The sequence below is a fragment of the Periplaneta americana genome, chromosome 3 (assembly GCF_040183065.1).
Source record: "Periplaneta americana isolate PAMFEO1 chromosome 3, P.americana_PAMFEO1_priV1, whole genome shotgun sequence".
Taxonomy (NCBI): Eukaryota; Metazoa; Arthropoda; class Insecta; order Blattodea; family Blattidae; genus Periplaneta; species Periplaneta americana.
Window position 1 is genome coordinate 118,222,453 of NC_091119.1, and position 22,416 is coordinate 118,244,868.

At 35.8% G+C, this 22,416-nt stretch overlaps 1 protein-coding gene across 3 annotated transcripts in view; it reads right to left on the reverse strand.

The window, feature by feature from the left end:
- Xpd (general transcription and DNA repair factor IIH helicase subunit Xpd) overlaps positions 1–11,325 on the reverse strand; it is a 56,078-nt gene extending 44,753 nt beyond the window's left edge. For 2 of the 3 annotated variants that reach the window (XR_011331379.1, XM_069821403.1), the window contains exons 1-3: positions 8,116–8,237; positions 7,255–7,354; positions 6,912–7,166 (exon numbers count right to left, since the gene is read on the reverse strand). Coding sequence is in view for 2 of the 3 variants with exons in the window: in XM_069821403.1 (XP_069677504.1) it covers positions 6,912–7,166; positions 7,255–7,354; positions 8,116–8,222 (462 nt within the window). In the remaining variant the exon portion in view is untranslated. Of the gene's footprint in view, positions 1–6,911; positions 7,167–7,254; positions 7,355–8,115; positions 8,238–11,145 lie in introns of those variants that run through there. The other variant, XM_069821404.1, reaches the window with a different exon arrangement.
- Between the last annotated feature and the right edge of the window lie 11,091 nt (positions 11,326–22,416).

Below are 22,416 nucleotides of genomic sequence, written 5' to 3' on the forward strand. Positions count from 1 at the left end.
AAGAATTAATACAAGAGGGTGGAAGGGCAGTATCTAGCGAAATTTATAAACTTGTACTTGCAATTTGGGAAAAGGAAATTGTACCAGAACAATGGAAGGAGTCCGTAATCGTACCTATTTTTAAGAAGGGGGACAAGACTAACTGCAGTAACTTTCGAGGAATATCACTTTTGTTGACGTCGTACAAAATTTTGTCGAATATTCTTTTGAGAAGATTAACTCCATATGTAGATGAAATTATTGGGGATCATCAATGTGGTTTTAGGCGTAATAGATCGACTATTGATCAAATTTCGTGTATTCGACAGATATTGGAGAAAAAATGGGAGTATAAGGGTACAGTACATCAGTTATTCATAGATTTCAAAAAGGCGTATGACTCGGTTAAGAGAGAAGTTTTATATAATATTCTTATTGAGTTTGGTATTCCTAAGAAACTAGTTCGATTAATTAAAATGTGTCTTAGTGAAACTTACAGCAGTCTGTATAGGCCAGTTTCTATCTCATGCTTTTCCAATTCACTGCGGGCTAAAGCAGGGAGATGCACTATCAACCTTTACTTTTTAACTTTGCTCTAGAATATGCCATTAGGAAAGTTCAGGATAACAGGCAGGGTTTGGAATTGAACGGGTAACATCAGCTTCTTGTCTATGCTGATGACGTGAATATGTTAGGAGAAAATCCACAAATGATATGGGGCAACGCGGAAATTCTAGTTGAAGCAAGTAAAGCGATAGGGTTGGAAGTAAATCCTGAAAAGACTAAGTATATGATTATGTCTTGTGACCAGAATATTGTACGAAATGGAACTATAAAAATTGGAGATTTATCCTTCGAAGAGGTGGAAAAATTCAAATATCTTGGAGCAACAGTAACAAATATAAATGACACTCAGGAGGAAATTAAACGCAGAATAAATATGGGAAATGCCTGTTATTATTCGGTTGAGAAGCTTTTGTCATCTAGTCTTCTGTCAAAAAATCTGAAAGTTAGAATTTATAAAACAGTTATATTACCAGTAGTTCTGTATGGTTGTGAAACTTGAACTCTCACTTTGAGAGAGGAACAGAGATTAAGGGTGTTTGAGTATAAGGTTCTTAGGAAAATATTTGGGGCTAAGAGGGATGAAGTTACAGGAGAATGGAGAAAGTTACACAACGCAGAGCTGCACGCATTGTGTACATCACCTGACATAATTAGGAACATAAAATCCAGACGTTTGAGATGGGCAGGACATGTAGCACGTATGGGCGAATCCAGAAATGCATATAGTGTGTTAGTTGGGAGGCCGGAGGGAAAAAGACCTTTGGGGAGGCCGAGACGTAGATGGGAAGATAATATTAAAATGGATTTGAGGAAGGTAGGATATGATGGTAGAGATTGGATTAATCTTGCTCAGGATAGGGACCAATGGCGGGCTTATGTGAGGGCGGCAATGAACCTACAGGTTCCTTAAAAGCCAGTAAGTAAGTAAGTATGTATGTGTGTGTCTATATATATATATATATACACAGTACCTGGCCACATTATTATAATCACTCACATTTTTACTATACTTTACATAATACTTCCTCATTTGAACTCTGGTTTCCTTTCTTAAGCAGATTTCATATTAGATATTTAATTTTTAAACAATATTAAGTAAAATTACAATTATAACAATGTTAATTCAAGAAATATTGATAAATAACCAACCACACCTCATTTTTACAGAAATTTCAATATTTCGTTTGACCTCGTTTGGCTTTAATTACAGCTTCAATTCTCTTTGGCATGCTTACAATACACTTCTGTATTATTTCCTGGATCCTCTCATTGTGATCCCAAACATGTATAAGCCTTTCAATAAGTCGAACTCTGGAAGTAATAAATTCTTTTGCCATCTCTATTTTTACGAGGCCCAGACGTTCTCAATGGGATTCAAGTCCGGTGAGTTTCCTGGCCATGGCAAAAGTGGAATGTTTTTGGAAGCCAGAAACGTTTTGACTCTTCTAGCAGTGTGGCAAGGTGCACCATCTTGCATAAAAATATATTTCTCCACATTTTGGAACCATTCGTTCAGCTGAGGGATAAGCCTGTTTTCCAATACCTGGATATATTGGTCTTGTTTCATTGTTCCCTGAACAATGTAGAGTCGTCCTGAACCTTTTCCTGATATCACAGACCATATCATGACTGATATTGGGTGTTTAACTGTGTTAACCAGGCATCCAGGAGCAGAATTTTCTTCCTTTCGTCGACGAACAAACATTGTTTTGTCCATCAAACACTGAAAGGTTGATTCATAGGAGACGCAAACCTCAAAATTGTCAAAGAAACTGATAAAAACTCTAAATTTTGTATTTTTAAATACAGTATCTAATACTTAAAGACAAAATTTAGAGTTTTCATCAGTTTCTTTGATAATTTTCAGATTTGTTTCTCCTATGAGTCAACCTTTCAGTGTTTGATGGACAAAACAATGCTTGTTCGTAGACGAAAGGGAGAGAATTTTGCTCCAGGATGCCTGGTTAACACAGTTAAACACCCAATATCAGTCATAATATGGTCTGTGATATCAGGCAAAGGTTCAGGACGACTCTATATTGTTCAGGGAACAATGAAACAAGACCAATATATCCAGGTATTGGAAAACAGGCTTATCCCTCAGCTGAACGAATGGTTCCCAAATGGGGAGAAATAAATTTTTATGCAAGATGGTGCACCTTGCCACACTGCTAGGAGAGTTTCTGACTTCCAAAAACATTCCACTTTTGCCATAACCAGGAAACTCACCGGACTTGAATCCCATTGAGAACGTCTGGGGCCTCGTAAAAATAGAGATGGCAAAAGAATTTATTACTACCAGAGTTCGACTTATTGAAAGGCTTATACATGTTTGGAATCGCAATGAGAGGATCCAGGAAATAATACAGAAGTGTATTGTACGCATGCCAAAGAGAATTAAAGCTGTAATTAAAGCCAAACGAGGTAGTACGAAATACTGAAATTTCTGTAAAAATGAGGTGTGGTTGGTTATTTATCAATATTTCTTGAATTAACATTGTTATAATTGTAATTTTACTTAATATTGTTTAAAAATTAAATATCTAATATGAAATCTGCTTAAGAAAGGAAACCAGAGTTCAAATGAGGAAGTAATATGTAAAGTATAGTAAAAATGTGATTATAATAATGTGGCCAAGTACTGTATATATTCATTTTAAGTTGCCAGCTCCATTTAAATGAAAACCACGAGGAAAAATCTTGAAGATAAATTTAAGTAGTAACACTTTTTCATATGTTTGACATGTCTCCCTACTTGAATTTAATTGACAAAGAAGTAAGTTATTTAAAAAAATGCACCATTTTATGGAACATGTTATTGAAGTTCAGAGGTATTTCCGTAATTACAAGTACTCTTTTGCTTGGTTAAAGGAATGTGAAAAATCATCTCTTAGCTTCTGGGAGAAACTCTAAGGAAAAGCCAATTTGTGTCTTGAAACATACCTCAGAAACAGATCATAGTTATATCACTGGCTCAATATTACAAGGTTCTATGTCTATATAAGAAATATTACTACATACACCCTTGTAACATTTAGCCAGCAATATGCTGAAAACAAGAGAACACAAAGATATCATTCATGAAAATATTGTTAAAAATAAACAACACTGGGACTTCACTATATTTCCAGCTGAAATCATTATCTACAGCCCTAGATGAATGTCCAACAGAGCAATGTAGCATTCATGGTGATTTAACAAATTTCGTATCAATCTGCAATGGAACCATACAAAAATAAATAGTGTACTTCCACAAGTCTGAGACTCCTGTCCATTTGCTTGACACATCTGATTTTCATCTGATTATGTGGGATAATTTGCTTAAACTTACACTGCTTCAAGAGGAAGAAGCCTGAATTGTTGGCTTTTTGTTTGATGCATCATTCATGAATAGCATAACTGTATTTGAAGCTGATTCCTTCCCCAAGTATTTTTTCATGCCTAGTATGAAAACACCGAAACCAGATACCGATATATGGCGAAGGCAATGGCAAAAACAAACACATTAATGCGAATTTCACTTCCTTCAAGGCTCATCTATTTGAGTGTCCAACAAGTTCAGATCTATTGAGAGAGATTTCTAGAATTTTTTAATTCCAAATAAAGTAAATTAATTAAGGAACAGACTTGTGCACATGTGCAACAACGTCAGTTAGTGTAACCACTGGATAAAATTGCCACCTAATCCCTGGTTAAGAATTTTTTTTTTGTAGGTTATTTTACGATGCTTTATCAACATCTTTGGTTATTTAGCATCTGAATGAGATGAAGGTGATAATGCAGGTGAAATGAGTCCGGGGTCCAGCACCGAAAGTTACCCAGCATTTGCTCATATTGGGTTGAGGGAAAACCCCGGAAAAAACCTCAACCAGGTAACTTGTCCCGACCAGGAATCGAACCCGGGCCACCTGGTGTCGAGGGCAGACGCACTGACCGTTACTCCATAGGTGTGGACTTAAGCATTTTTATGGTGCATCGACCTCGGTTAGGACTTAAATAGGAGGTTAACCACAGTATCTATAATTGCCCATATTCGAGCGGTTAAAGGAGATAAGCGGAAAGAGAGAATTCTTACCAGGAATTCAGGAGGGATTTCATTTATCAAAATCTATTGTCATTTCTGCTGCAACAAATGGGTCATTTAAATAACACAGAAACAGTTGTATTTCTCCTATGAATTGGCTGCTTATATTACAATTCTATGCAACTGATATTTTCTATATTTTAAGAGGAAACGCTCAAGTATCTCTTTCTCTACATCACTGGCTGAACAAAGAGAGGTTATGGATGGATCTTAGAATGATGCACAGTTCCCTGATATGAATGGGGTCCTGGATCGTACATACATTCCTACTAATCTTCATCATTTTCCTTTATATAATATATTTAAATATAGTAATTAAGTCTATCAATACTACAAACTCACTTGCGATATAATCATTTTTGCATTTAATTTTAAATTTTGTATGATTTTAATCTAACAACACTGAAACAAAAAAATGCAACTAGCAAACATAACAGCAAATACATTACTATAAAAATACCGGACAGCTATAGACTAGCAGCACTGACGTGAGTGCGAAATGTCGCGGAGTTGACATCTAGCAGAGAGGTGTGGTATTATGACAACAAATACAATATTAACACAGCAGGAATCGGACTATTGTTTAAAACATGAGATACTAATGTGGAATAATATATGAGACACTTAAGAAATGTTGAATAGTAGGCTATTAATTGTAACATTATTATTTTATATCAAAGCTGCATATTATGAGAAATATTGCATACTTCGTATTACTTTCCGTACTTAACTGTTACATATTTTTTCTTTGCTTTAGTGAGGCAAAATTAATTCTGACATTAAGAATGAATTTACAATAAATATGCAATGCTGACAGCTGCAAAGACAAAATTGGTAGTAATCTGATGCTTGTAATAATTAGAAAAGGCATGTGAACAGCAATAAAACTTAATTTGATAAAACCTTAAAATTTGCAATACATTTTAACTTCTATTCATTTATTACGCCTAAATAAAAAAGTTAATTTTTATTGTTCTATCAACACAGAGACAAAGGCATTAGGCCTAGTAAAGAATGTTGTTGACTCACGTTTTATGATCCCTCGGAAACTGTAATGGAGCAGTTTGTAATGCTGTAAATTGTAGCAGTTATAAACAGCACATATACACGCTGACATTTTAACACAGTACTATTAATAAAACTATTTACTAGCCCAGCAACAATTTACATTATAGTAGATTACAGCTTGCTTCGCAGGTTTCAGCACATCCTGCCACCTAGGTAGCAGCACATGCGCCGTTCGCGCGCAGAACTGCTAGCTGTCCGGTATTATTATAGTAAGGTATTTGATAACAGCGCCCAAAGGCAAACAAATGCAACGCGAAAATATAGGACACGTTCATTTCCAAGTAGAACGGAGTAAGTGCAGTCGTTTTTAGATGTTGACTATTATCTTTGCAGAGGAATGGATGCTTTCCTTTAGTTTTTTTTTATTGGGTTATTTTACGACGCTGTATCAACATCTAGGTTATTTAGCGTCTGAATGATATGAAGGTGATAATGCCGGTGAAATGAGTCCGGGGTCCAGCACCGAAAGTTACCCAGCATTTGCTCGTATTGGGTTGAGGGAAAACCCCGGAAAAAACCTCAACCAGGTAACTTGCCCCGACCGGGATTCGAACCCGGGCCACCTGGTTTCGCAGCCAAACGCGCTGACCGTTACTCCACGCTTTCCTTTAGTCATTTTGTAGAAACAGTGTATCATAATGGGCTTTACGCTGGTTAAATGAGGTGTCAGCTAACCATGTTTGAGTAATTGGAAATTATGAATTGTGCACAGAAATTACATTTTAACCATGGTTACTGTTTAACCATTGTTTCGTAACCTATGATTACTGCGTTTTTAACCGGTGTTGATGCACTTTGTCATTGGCATGGCAGCAACCATCATATTGGTATTTTACTATAATGCAATTACGGGGCGCGTCCAGAAAGTAAGTTCCCTGGGGCTGTTTAGAGAAAGAAAACACAATTTCATGGAAATATTTATTAGAACAAATATAGCAATTGTTGAGCTATTTTCAACATATTCCCCACCGAAATTGTGACATTTGTCATTTCATGGGATCAATTTACTTTTGGGACACACTGGTAAATTTTCTTAAAAAAAAAAAAGAAGACGATAAACTTAAACCTGAAAATGTACCAGTTTTTCCATCCAATGGTAAAAACAATGACTACCCTGGACTTCACATTTGTTATTATAAAAGCATGAACACTTACAATACAATCTCATAACAAAGAAAGTGTATACTGTAACAATTTGGCAACTACAACATACCTGTGGATGGATGCACATATTCTTTCTTGAGCTGAGAACCAAGCCTACCATCTTTGGTTTCTGTCCCCTCTCTTTCTCATAATATGCCATAAGTTTCTTCAATTCTTCTATGACTTTTTCTATTTCAGGTACTGTTCGTGAGCAATATATGAGCTTTGTTACATCCAAAGGATGTGCAATCATATATGCAACAATCAGTGACAGCAGAGACACTGTCTTGCCTGTTCCTGATGGCATTTCAAGAAGACAGTGACCCTGAAGAAAATATTGTTTAAGACTCCATCACAACAAGTAGGTCTAATAATATACCTATTAAAGTTACACAAAACACAATAAAACTTACCTTGGCATCTAATCCCTTCTTTAACTCCAACATGTAAGCAAACTGTTCTGGATAAATATAATCATAGGGAAAGTACACCAACAATCCATCAACACTTAACCTGAAATGATTAAATCAGATTATATTAAATATTTAAAAAGTTACATTCTTCAAGGCTGCACTAAGATTAACATAACATGTAATAAAAACGATTTTGGATAAGAATGTGCAATAGGCTGCATTTTCGCAGGGAAGTTATTCTATATTTTATTGAAGATATCAAAAGTAATTTCAGTAACTCAGTAGCTTCCCATTTCCACTTAAGACAATCGATATTCCTTCCTAACTTTCAATAGCAAATAATTAATAAAAAGTGAAAAAATAAAGATACAATTTTTCGACTTTACCATAATTAACAACAAATATAGCCTAACGTTCTTGTAATCATGCCAACAGGCTTAAATAAGATTTAAAAAATGAAGGAATAAATTCTCTCCAATCATGTTGGTAGATTAAGGCTAAGATATGTTAGTTTAGGATTGCTTGTGTTAATTTTGATGGGGTGGTGTTCACTTGTGCCGTTCTCATCAGGAATAAATTTGTGAATCTTTGATCTCAGTACGCACAGTACATAGAAGCAAAAAGCACTTAAATCATTGAAAATAGGCCTAACCTCAAAATTGTAGCACACCACTCTAACGACGTGATGTGATCACTGCTAAAGCTATAAATCTACCCAACCTGCTCCAAATATGAGGCGCATCCAGAAAGTAAGTTTCCCGATTTTTTTCCCCTTGAATGTAAACGTAATTAGCCGTGTCAATTGCGCATGAGTAACAGATCTATGACGTATCAATCATATGCCAGCCAGACAGGTCCCACCTGGTGCCAGTAGCGTAGCAACAGTGGTCCGAAATGGAAGCTCTTCTTCCTTCTCCCGCCGCCTGTGAGGTTCGGTCGGTGACAAAGTTCTTTAATTCACAAAGCATTGCGCCAATTGAAATTCATCAGCAGCTCTGTCAGGTCTATGGGCCGAACATCATGAGTAAGCAGATGGTGCGTCACTGGTGTAGGCAGTTTTCCGAAGGTCGTCAAAGTGTCCATGATGAAGAGCGCAGTGGGCGACCGTCCCTCATCACTGATGATCAGCTGGTGCAGCAGTGCATCATGGAGAACCGTTGCTTCACGATTACAGAGCTGAGCACCCATTTTCCGCAGATATCGCGATCCTTGTTGCATGAGATTGTCACTAAGCACCTGCTGTTCAAAAAAGTGTGTGCCAGGTGGGTGCCGAAAAACCTGACACCCGAACACAAAATGCAACGTTTAGGAGCAGCACTAACATTTCTGCAACGGTATCACGATGACGGCGACGAGTTCCTCGACAGGATCATCACAGGCAATGAGACTTGGATTTCGCACTTCACCCCGGAAACCAAGCAGCAGTCAATGCATTGGCAGCATAGTGGATCTCCGGTCAGGACGAAATTCAAACAGACGCTGTCGGTACAGAAAGTGATGTGCACGGTGTTCTGGGACAGGAAGGGCATTCTGCTCATAGACTTTCTTCCAAGAGGTGAAACAGTGAACGCTGACCGTTACTGCGAAACACTGCGAAAATTGCGACGTGCCATTCAAAACAAGAGGCGTGGAATGCTTACTGCAGGTGGTGTGCTCCTCCATGACAATGCTCGTCCACATACAGTTCGGCGCACAGCAGCTGTTTTGAGGGAATTTGGCTGGGAGTTGTTTCATCATCCACCCTACAGTCCTCATCTTACTCCCAGCGATTTTCACGTTTTCTTGCACCTCAAGAAATTCCTGTCCTCCGGTGAGCGTTTTGGCAACAACGAAGAGCTGAAGACATCTGTCACACACTGGTTCCACTCACAGGCGGCAGAGTTCTACGACAGAGGGATACAAAAGTTGATCCCACGATACGACAAGTGTCTCAATTCTGATGGTGGCTATGTTGAAAAATAGCTGAAACATTGCTGTACCTGTTGCCAATAAATGTTTTCCTGAAAGTGTGTGTTCTTTTTTTAAAAAAAATAGGGAAACTTGCTTTCTGGATGCGCCTCGTACTTTTGTTTCTTATATAACTTACACCAATGATTTTCTCAGACATTTGCACACAAAATCATTACGTAAGTTTAACCTAGTGGCACCATCACTATGTTGCACTACGCAGGAAAGCACTTGCCAGGGTAAATCATTTTGTGTATCTATCTAACAAAAGAGAGCAGATTTGTCTCTGTCTGTCGAATGACCATCATCATGCTTACGAAAAGAAACTTTTTAGTGTCAATAATTTATTTTGTGTGCACAAGATTGGAATTTTGGAAGAAGAGGGCAGGGAAGGTAACCGTGTTCTGAGGTTTATTACAAATTTTATTTCCTTCTTTACCTCTCCCTCAGCCATAGTGACAAATAGTCACGCTACCACTGACGAGACTAGGTAGAGTCTGATGAGAATCTAGATTAGAGACAAGTAGTCCCAATGTCACTGATAAGGTTAGGTGGGGTATGGTAAAGAGATAGATTAGTGACAACATCAGTAACAAGGTGGCTGACGCACTTTTGAGCAATATGGAAAGGTAAGGTTTGGTGAGGAGACAGATTTGTGACAAGGTTAGGCAGAGTGTGATGAGAAGATAGATTAGGGTATTTGTTTACTTTAATGGTATCAACTGTGGCCAGCTGTGGGGAAACAGTTGTGACATATTATGTGGCTAACCTTGTCACAGTCCTTAAGGCTCATTCACAATGAAAATTAAACATAACGTAAACATTAACATAAGCACATAAACATATGCCACAAACTTAAGTAGCTAAGGCCCATTCACAATGAAAATTAAACATAACATAAACATAACACGTGTGTGGAAACAAACATACCGAATCAACAAAACTACAGAATCTATTACATAAAAATGGAGAATTGCACAATGACTGACGACGTAGCTATTCAATTTATGTTTCTAATAACTACAATGGCATCAGTATATGGCTTTCAATACTTGAAATCAAAGAAACGGAGATGTAAAATAATCAACTTTTCGTCATATGATTCCATGTTGCACGCCTAGCTATCATCACGGCCAATAGATCAAAATATTGCCTGTAGGCAAAGCCCATGAGATGTTAAACAAAAAGTGAAAACACGCTTTCTGCTTGTGTAATGTTTCCAAATCGCATAAACATAAGCATGAAAGTTTGGAGTTTGCAAACTTTCATGTTAACGTCTTATGATTAAGATTAAGTTTATGCTTATGTAATTCATTGTGAATGCTTTCATTAAATAACATGGACACAAGGTTTTATGCTTACGTTAAGTTTATGTTTAATTTTCATTGTGAATGGGCCTTTAGTCTCCTATTATTTACCTATCCCATCGTCTAACTTGTTTAAACCTCGTCGCATTCTTAGGTCTCTCATTTAGCTATCTCCTTATCCAACCTAACATTTAACTCACAATATTTACGGAAATATAGGTCAGCACGGGTAAAACACAGTAAAATAAGATCCCCTTGATCACACGCTACCACTATTATGTGTAAAATATGGCAAACCTATGGTGACGTTAAAGTAGATAATTACAAAGATCAGTAACATGTCATTACAGTAAAGATGAAACATGACGCCCCTTATTCCTGTGTTCCCTTTATCAATGTAGCAAATGTATAGTATAGTGTATGTAGGCCTGTCAGTGAGGAAAGAATCAAATGACCCATATTAGTTCAGGACAACGAAATGCTTGGAACTTTGGGGTTTCAGTCTATATTAAAATTGATTTATGGCATCATCTTATTCTGCGAAATTGGTATTCAAAAAAGCACTGTCTAAATAACCTATTCACAACAAACAAATCCTCCTCAGGAATTTGTTGTATTTCACAACCATTATACTCACTTCATTTTTAAACAATATGTATAGTGTAGTCGTAGATGCAAGCTCTTCGAAATGTACTAAAAATTATTTTTATTACAAAACGGTCCACATGCCTTCTCTTGCTTACATGAAGTTCACGAACTTAAAAGATGCAGACACTTTGCCGGTGTTGCGAAAAATTGCGTCCAACCAGTCTCATGTCTCTGGTGAGCAGGGTTGCCAACTGTTGTTCATATAATCACGCTAGATGGCTTTCCAAAACCCGCGAACAAAAATCTCTAGATTTTAATGTGTATTTATTTAATCAATTTTATAATAATAATAATAATAATAATAATAATAATAATAATAATAATGAGACTTAGAATCCGGGACACTTTAACAACCAATGTACGCACAACTTGACTACAGAGTTCCTTGAACATAGTAGACAGACATACTGTGAATGTAAACAACGACGTCATTGTGCTGCGTTATATTCTACTGTTAGTACTGTTATTTGTCTATGGTTAGTAGTAGTAGTAGCACAGTCTACTATATACAGTCGCGAAGCTCAATATGTAGTAAAAATGCAAACATGGGTAGTTGCCCACCACTAGGATCGCTACTACCGCCTCATCATCGCAGATCTCTCTCCTAGCAGACGTCAAAATATGTTACACTTTCGTTGTCGTGTTCTTTTAGAAAAATTAACACCTTCTTTCCATGATTGAAATATTAAATGCATAAAGTTAATTTATTATTTTAATGAAGTATATTAAATTCCACCATAAACTCGAAGATACCTGCAAGAAATAAGTAATATAATTTTTGTTTGTGCAAAACGAACTGAAACTTACTATAATAGCTTCACTCATTCAAGATTATAGCGATAATTAACTATGAAACCAATAAATATTAATTTGCATTTCCCTTTACAACAATAATAATGGAAATATGAATTAATGGAGTAACTTACGCGTACCGGTACTTGTAGTGTAGGCTTACGTAGTTAACAAAGTGGGATGAGGTTAAGCAATAATAATCACACCAGAATTGGAAATAAAACGTGATCAATAAATATTATTGTAACAGACTTTTTCTACGCCTCTAGTAGAGCAACAAATAAAAATGACAACAAAATTAACAGCTATAATTAAAAACACATCATTTGAAAAAAAAATAGGCCTAAGCAATAATAATCCCAAAGACGTTTTATAGAATAATCCCACCTGAATTGAAAATAAAACGTGATCAATAAATTTCATTAAAACAAACTTATTTTTTCTATGTCTTTAGTAAAATAACACATAAAAATAATAACAAAATTAATAGCTACAATTAAAAATATATCCTCTGAAAAAAAAAAAAGTAGACCTAACCTTTATTTCTCTGGAAATTTAGCAGCGACAGAACTTTAACCGGTATCTAATGTCCTTTCGGTTAGACTGAAACATTTCATTGTGAAATTTAAGGATATAATGTATTCTAACAGTCACAAAGAACTTCAAATTAACAGTTTTGTTTCTGCACAGCATTCTTGTGGAAACCCAGGAACCTTTCTGAATCTTTCGGAAATCGGACAAAGGATAACTCTGGCCTCTTTCTCTTACTGTTGCTACAATTTATAGCACTACAAACGTCTCCTCCTTGTCCCATATTATTATTCCAATTATTATATTTTAGCCATTAACATTTTCATTACAACCAATAACGAACATTTCACAAGCATCAATGTGAAATACGCAACGAGCTAGCACTCGATAGAAATACGACACAGTCCAGTCGACCATGGACAGTCTATTGTTTCTAGTTGCTAACCGCTTGGAGCGCTTTATCACGAGATTTGCAAAAAAACACAAGCTTCGCGACTGTATATAGTAGACTGTGGTAGTAGGTTACAATCTAATGACGGTGGAAAATGAAGTAGGATACATACCTCACAAGTTTTCATATCACTCGGCGACGTTGAAGACGTAATGCACAACCATGCACATACTTGAAACAATTTCGAAAAACTGTTCACTATGAATTGAAAATGCACTGTGATGGTCTGAGTTCGTTTCGTAGGGAGAGACGGAAGAATATTGTACCTCTGATCACGAACCGGATTGTACTCTAACGCACAGGCAAACAAAACTCAACGCGTCCCTCACTCCATTTGTACTCTGTTGCACTGGTAACTTCATTCTTAAATTTTGTTGGATCCTAAGCCTGATAATAAAAATAACAATAAAATAATAAAGTAAGTGGTAGGGGAGAGAGGGGATACAGTGGACATGGGGATACAATGGACATATGCAAATTTCCCTCTATATGACCTTCCATGTTGGCATCAATGACCAGAGATATTCATTTGTTCATATCTTATGAAAGTACAGTGTTTTTGACCAGAAGTACAAAGAAGATTTTCGAACAGCAGCATTTTCCAGTTTTTCGTAGTTTTGATGTAAATCTTGAGGTAAGTGCTATTCTCTATTAAATAGTTTCTTTTCAAATCATAGTGCAAGTTATAACGTTGTATATTTGTGGATATTATGAGAATTCATTTCATGTATAATACTTTAGTGAGGTTGAAATCCTTTGTGAAAGAAAAGGAAAAAAGTACCAAGCCAGAACATGGGGATATATTGGACAGTGATGTCCAATGTATCCCCTTGCATTAATATTCTTTTTTATTTTTTCAAATATGTCTACATTAGATCAATGAACTATTTACTTTATTTGTCTGCAGATGCCTCGAGTCTACACAAGAAAAACAGATCGTGAGTTTTCTGAGGCGGATATTAAAGCAGCAGTTGATGATGTATTACATAATAATATGTCTCTGTGAGCTTCTGCAGAACAGCATGGTGTCAAAAAATCTCGCTTGGCAATGTATGTCAAGAAATCAAGGGAGGTTGGGTTTGATTCAATGAATTTCAAGTCCAATTTTAAGAATCGTCAAGTAATTCCAGGTCACATGGAAGAAGCTCTTGCTGATTATTTGTTATGTTCAGCTATGTTTTATGGGCTGACACCAAAACAAACAAGGCGATTGGCTTTCGAATATGCTAAAAAGAATGAATTGATGACAATGCCTGCATCTTGGAAAGCAAATAAGGAGGCTGGTTTGGATTGGTTCTCAGCATTTTTGAAAAGACACCCAGCACTCTCCATCAAAACACCAGAAGCTACAAGTCTAGCCAGAATGCAGGCATTCAATAGAGCAACAGTGGGCCAGTTCTTTGATAAGTTTGACATTGTGCTGCAGAAACATAAATTCATGCCGCATCAGATTTTCAATTTAGACGAGACTGGTTTGAACACTGTACCACCTGTGGTAAAAGTAATCGCAAAAAAAGGTGAAAAACAGGTAGGACAATTGACTTCCAGGGAGCAGGGTGAACTTATGACACAAGTTGGTATCATTTGCGCAAATGGGAATGCCTTACCTCCTGTGTGGATATTCCCCCCACGTTCGCTTTCACAAAGCACGCATGATGGCTGGTGCACCTACAGGGGCTTTGGGTCTTGTCTACAAGGTAGGTTGGATGACAACGGAAAATTTCTTGAACGTTTTGATATTTTTTAAAGAAAATGTATGTTGTTCAAATGGAAATCCGGTGTTGCTGATCATGGATAATCATGAGTCCCACCTGAGTGTAGAAGGCCTAGATTATTGCAAGGGAAATGGCATTACCATCTTGACCCTCCCACCACACACATCCAATAAGTTCCAGCCCCTGGACCGCTGCGTGTTTGGTCCTTTCAAGAAATTCTTCAATGAAGCAGTTAACGCCTGGCACCTTAGTCATCCAAATAAAAGTGTGACAATCTTTGAATTACCACGAATGAGTGCAACTGCATGGGACAGAGCAGCAATCCCAGAAAATATTGAATCAGGATTTAAATCTTGTGGAATTTCTCCATTTGACCGAAATATATTCTCCGATGAACATTTCTTGTCGTCTGTAGTATCAGATCGCCCACCTCCAGTGCTTTTGAACCATCAAAGTTCTCCAGGATCAATTGCAGAAGAACAAGCAGGATCTAAAGTAGAAGATGCTATAATTACTTCAGTTGTCAGCTCTAGAACATTAGAAACTCCAACATCTTCGACAACCGAAAATGCATATGTCAGTCCTGGAAAAGTAAGGCCCTTTCCAAAAGCACCACCTCGCAAATTGTCCTGTCAAGGGCGAAAAAGGGGTCGTTGTATGATAGCAACAGATTCTCCAGAAAAAAATGAGATCGCAGAACGGAAGTGTAAAAACTCAAAGGGAAAACAGGCAGAGAAGAGGAGAGTTCGTCAGAGGTCTTCATCACCTTTAGAGGAAGTTGGTGAGAATACCTCTGACTCAGATCAAGACTCACATGAAAATGAAGTTGAACCCATTTACTCCCTACATTCTGGCGACTTTGTAATTGTTAGAGTTAGTGGCAAAAACACTTCAAGAAATTATGTAGCCCAAATTGTTAATCGAGCCGTGGATGGATATGATGTGAAATTTTTTAAACGTCAGATCGCTTCTAATCGGTTCATTGAAACTGATGAGCCAGTATCATTTGTGTCATACGAGGAGACTGTGCTGAAGTTGCCTGAACCTATCAAAGACAACAAAAAACGTTTTGAAAATATGACCTATTTTGACTTTGATTTCATGCCATTTTGTATCGAATAATGTATTGTATTGATTGTACATATGTGAATTTAGCTGTAGTTTGTTAGTATTATTGTATTTGAAATTTAGAGAGCATGTATGATCATTTTTTTCTGTACACAAAATATTTTGATTTCTGTCCAATGTATCCCCATATCTGGGGATACTCTGGACAAAGTGTATTTCTTCAAATATGTTCAAATGATGATTTCAGTTTTACTAATATGAAAATGATTAAAATTTTTAATGACAGGCAGATGTCCAACAAATCAAAACCAGGTGGAAAGAATCTTTTTAATTAATAAGCTTAGTGCACAAAAATTTAATAAGATAAACTGTCCAATGTATCCCCTTGCTCCCCTATAGCGCACAAGTTTAACTTTCGCAGAGGTTGGTCAATGAAGCTTTCGTTTCGGGACAATGTAAGACGTTGAATTTTATACGCATGCAATTAGTATTGATAAGAAGCTTATAATTTAAAAATCACTCAACTTAGCATCTCTTCCGGATCATCTCCATTTGATTCTTCTAACGCAGGAATATAATGCTGTGACTGTGAAGTCGCCGGGGTGGCATTGCTAGCCTGTCCACTTTCATATTTTCTGTACGTAGCCAAGGTACCTATTTTCTCCAAAACCTCTGGTGCTATCTGATAATATTTTTGCAACACTTGTTCACACGACCCAGACCTGCCCGTATTGTCAAAATTGCAATCATTAATAATTTTGTCCCCATCCGGTTTCGTAGACTTCACGACATTCCTCTTACTAATTATTATTTCCTCCACTTGAGCATTAGAAAAAGAAAGCACAATAAAATCAACCAAATCTTGAAAAGGATTTATATCAGACGTGTCCCTATAACTGGCTACTTCACTCCAGAATTCATTTGTGTTTGTCTTTAAGTTGCTCTTCACGTAGCCACTTCTTTACGAAATCATTGCTGATATTAAGGCCCTATATCTCAATTATTTACGGATAGCTAAATAGCACAGAGAAATGTTTAACGATATTGTACCGATATAGCCTATTTATAAAGCGAGTAATATTTAACAATGTCACGGTACACTTCTTACACAAATAATATTCTTTAAACAATTGAATTTAATCTGTCTGTATTCTGTAATCTCTATAATATATTACAGTCATTATTGTCACGTGAAGTACTAGTGCACGGCGGCAGCAGATGTTCGATTTTTAACGTTTGATTAGAATGCCGCCGCACTTACATTTTATTACTGTCAGATTATTAGAATCGACTGATATTAAACTTGCAAAAACAACAATAACGCTAATATGAATTTAATTTCAGAAACTTCAAAGATTAAAAACCGCTAGTATTCCCGCTAAGCGGGATAATATTATAATTTTACCCGCGAGACGGTTAACCAAGAAAGTTAGATTTAGCGGGAAAACCGCTTTTTTTTTTTTTTTTTTTTATTTTTTTTTTTTTTTTAACCTTGGGGACTTAGTGAAGTGAATTTTTAATGGCAGGCAGAGTAACTATCTCATGCCCCCATGTTTTAGATTGCTACCAGTGCACTTCATTAGAACCAGGTACCCAGCTTCGAAGCCGTTAGCCCTGTGAACTTACAATATGTTTATGTTCCCCTATTGTCATAATTCAGGGTTGGTATCTAAGAAATTAGCAAGTTCTGGGATGGAGGTACTCGCGACAGGAAGAACTTGGCTGCGAGATCAAACTGCACATGCACGGATTTCCTATGCAATGCCAGCGTGATCCTTATCTGGATTAGAGATGAGCTTAAACGATATTTTCAAATATCTGTGACAACTGTGACTGTGACAATTAAATATCTGTGACTTTTACCTGTGATTTTGTCACACCGATATTTTATATCGGTAAGTAAGCACAATATGCATGAATTACACCGATATTTTGTCACACCGATAAAAATTAACAGGAAATTTTGAATGTGAATACGATTTCTGTATACACGCCACACATCAGTGATTTACATGGGAAAATCCAACAAATAAATTATGTACATGTACCGTTAACAAATAAATACATACCAAACTGAACAGTAACATGTCGAAAATTAACCTCATGTACCAAGATGTTATATTGTAGATATTGAATCAGATGATAATTATTAAATGTAGTTGGGTATGGAGAAATTGAGGTTATGTGATTATTCTAATCGTTTTAAAAATTGATCCTTTTTATTATATATAGGTAATATAATGCATAAATTATTTTAAGTCGTGCATTAACATTATAATATTGAGTCATAGAATAAAAATTAACGAAACAAACATTCGGGAAAACATAGGAAAATAATTACAAAACAAAACAGTTGTTCAGACAGGATTTTACACAAAATAAAGTACTGGTAACCAATGGTGTTCTTATTTAAATCGTGTAATCACTGCATCATTTATAATAAGATGGTGAAACTAGCGCTGAAGTAGTTTCGGCGATTTCGGACGTGAAAATCGTTGCATTTATAAGGAATTTTTTTGTGGAGAGTAGTTGATCGGGTTAAACTAGCGCTGAGATAGTTTCGGTGATTTCGGAGGTGAAAATCGTTGAATTTGATTTCTTGTGGAGATGCAGTTGATCGTATATGCAAGGCATAACAAAGCCTAAACCAACCAAACCTAACCTGTCACAGATTCTTATATGCAAGGTGTATACACGGAGTAGGAAGAGAAGTACCTGAACGCTAGTTTAGTCGTTGATCGTATATGTCTACGCATAATAAAAGCTTAAACTAACCAAACCTGACCTGCCACATCTCGTGTATGCAAGGGGTATAAGGGGAATAAGAAGAAAACTACCTTAAGGTTAGTTTAGCCAAATAAATTGCCCACCATATTAGCCAGTTTTGTTTTAATACCGGTACTATAGGTACTTTTGTCGGCTTGTGAGAAAAGCTTCGAAAATTAGGAAGAGCATAACTTTCAGTGACACGTAGTGAATTAACATGATTTACGTTTGATACCCCTTATTTTCAAATGTAATTAATTATCCCGTTTATGTGTAAGTGTAGGCCTCTGGCCTATTTTAAAAGTGTGCAAGGGCAATGAGAATGATTTGATGGAGCAACGTCTGCTAGATGTCAGATCTTTTTGGAATTTATGAAATTGCCAATTTTTGCTAACTACCCCATATTGTTATATTTAAAAGTTGAAAATTACTTTCAAGTTGATGATTTTAACACTATCTAGACAAATATCACTAAATATCAAGTTTATAACATTGATTAGGCCTATTAATTGGGTTGAAATAACACTCCACGTGAGTACCAATATTAGGAAGCACTGCGCTATTTCCTAAGAGTTAATAACCATAAACAACATAATGAACATATTACAAATAATTTTATTTTAAGTTTATTTTAATTAATACTAAGATGCACTGTTCGTGTTAAAGCTATACATTAATTCATTAAAACTGGATCATACATAAATGACAGAAGTACAGGTAAAGTTATTAAAATAATGTTGTAGGCTCATTTAACTATTCTGTTTGTAATTACTGTAAAAGTATAACTGAAAAAAATATTGTTACTACGTAAAAATTGAGTGGAAAATACATGTAAGTTAATATAAATTCACAGTTATATGAAAATGTAAAGATCTCGTGGAATACATAAAACATTTATAAAACATATAAGTTATACAGACTATGAAAACAAAATGTCAGATTCATGATTATATCTTTATAATGCCGCTAATAACTTTGCAACAAAGCATCACTTTGCAAAAAAATAACATTGAACAAAATATCACGAAAAAATAATCATATCACCGCCCGATTGCTGTCATTGTATCATGAGCATGCGCAAACCCACGAAGTAGAGGAGAAAATATCAGTCGCAGAGTACTGAATCAACACCGCCTACTGAATACGGAGCAGATTTCGATAGCGATATTTTGTCACAGATATTTCGTGTCATCAGTCACAGATTTATCTGTGACAAAATATCGGTTTGTGAAATATCGGCCATCTCTAATCTGGATTTATTTTCGCGTGCATATTCCAGATCAAGTCAAGAAGTTCCCTTCGTTATCCAGTTACACATTTTGCATATACGATGGTTAAGTTAAGTTAAATTAGGTTTTTATTAACGAAATTCAAGCATGCGCAGTTTGATCTCACAGCCAAGTTCTTCCTGTCGTGATCCGCACGTGTTCGTTGTTTTTTTTTTGGGGGGGGGGCCTAAGGTTGGCAGTGGGGCGCAAAAGAGACAAATGTACCACCAGACTTGCAAAAGACACATATTGGACAAGAATTTCGTGAGGCAGAATCGGCTGAATGTAATTGTTGTACTTTTATGTTTGTGTTAAAACCGTTGCTTACGTGATTACACAAGCTGGCGCATAGCACGATCGAGAGTAGGTCTCTGTGAGTCATGACAATTTCTGCCGCTAGGTTCGCCTCTCTGCCCTATGAAATGACGAATAGTACCATTACAAAGCATTGTGCATCGTGAAAATAGTTCGATTAATTGTGCATTACTCATTGAGTACGAATATTACAAATATGCCAAGCATATTACAGTGTTATTTGAAGTTTGTTCAGCTAAGTTATATTCGAAAATTGTATGTGTTTTGCTATGTGAAGAACTCTGTACCAACAGGTCGTATATTTATAGGTTAAGGTAAATGTCAAAGTTCTCTCATATAACAAGCAATGCTATGTTAAAAGTGGCGAATTGCATTTTCCGACTCTCGAATGATGTGACCCGAAATGTAAAATAATTTCATGCATTGTTTCACTTACCAAGCATTACTGATATAGGCCTAATGAAAATGTGAACGACGTGATGTAAACATTGAAGATAATGTTGTTACTGTTTTCCCTTTCTCTTTTAGAAAATACCGACAAAAGTAATGAATTATTTTCATGCTGTACTTATTAGGTAATTAATGTGTTTTTGTCTGTATTTTAGACCTGTGTATTGTTACGTAATTATCAGTGAATTAGGTAAGAGAACTTAACAAGGTTAGTATGAGATTAGGTAATGCACCTCAAACTGGTAACTAATGGCTGCTGCGAAATAGGCTGAGGTGGTTATCGTGTGAATCAAATTATATCTAGAATATCTAGTTTTATTATATACGGATACGTAAAGTTTTTTTTTTTTAGCATGTGTTTTATTCTTGTATCATTACTAATACATTAATTTATTTTATATTCATTTCAGGTGTTACGGAGGTGTTACATCTATGGTGGCAACTCTACTTATGTTAGGATATGAAGTAACAGTATATATTCAACTTCATCATTTGCTAAAAATTAAAGAAAACTGTATGTCTTCGACTCATTCCATCGTCATTTCTTCTTATGTATGTGGACCACGTTCATTCTAAAAGTGCTACATTAAATGAACACTATAGACAACGTGATGGAACAATTTACAAGTTACTGTTAAAGTGCTCAACATTTTCAAGTGGTGCTATACCCATTGTTTCAAAATGTGCATACATATTTTTACATTTCTATAAGAGGTGTCATAAATTATTTCAGCATATTTGTAAATTCTTCAAAATTAATTCTTCTAATTAAGACCATAAAGTAATGAAATAATATAGCCTAAGCCTATATGTGATTTTATACTACCGGTATTGATGTTGATCTTGGTAAATTAATTCAATTTCACAGTGCTGTCTTTTGTATTGTGGTTCATAACAATTATAACAGTATGTACGTGGAAATGTTTTTAAAATAATAAATTCTAGCTCATGATTTTAAGTGGTCGTTTCAATGGGAGGTTATATTGGAAAGATGATCACAAATGGATAATTTACTGCAAGATACAAGAACTGAATATAAGTGAGTGTTCCGTTGAAAGTGAAAGTGAAAATTTCGTTTTACAAGAGCTAAGTCGGCGTAATATTTATTTTAGAAATTATTTGAAAGCTACAGAATATGAAGAATAGACCTGTAACCATAGAAATCAACTGCGAATGGTGAGTGGCCAGGTTTCATTAATAATTGAAAGGAAGTAAAAATTATTTTCTTCTTATCATCCTGTTTTCAATATTTAAATTTAAGCACCTTTCTCTTCCTTGTTATTTCGTGAGAGATTACTTCATACTATCACGTAAGCTAAATTTTTTCTGTACAGATAATAAAAATTACATACATAAGTATGCTACTTGAATACTGACGATACAGACTTCATATACATACCTCATCAGGTATATTCAAGAAGACATCTAATGTACTGTAACCAGCACATGATTAAAATACTGATCAGATGTCCAACAGTTTCTTACTGCACTCTTCATTTAAAAAGTTTGGCACATAGTTAATGAAAATCTTGATCAGGAAATCATTCATAAAAAAAAGTTAAATGTACACATTTAAAACTTTCCTATAACATAGGGCATCCTCATTGTTACTTTTAAATTTTAGGAATGTACGCTTATAACTGTATCACAATCTGAAATAATCATAATATTTATAACACGAGGGTCCTTGTAGATAGTCAGTTCCAGTGTTCTATATGTAATTAAGAAATGGCCCAGTTTATTGCACTTTCAGCACTTTTCTATTTAGGGGCTTCTGATTAAGTTTCCTAATCACTTCGTATTTACTGGAAATATCTTTGGCAATATTGTCCAGTAGTGCTTCACAAGTTTTCCCAAAAGAAAGAGGGACATTTCCTCATCTTTACATGTGTCGCACTTCAGTT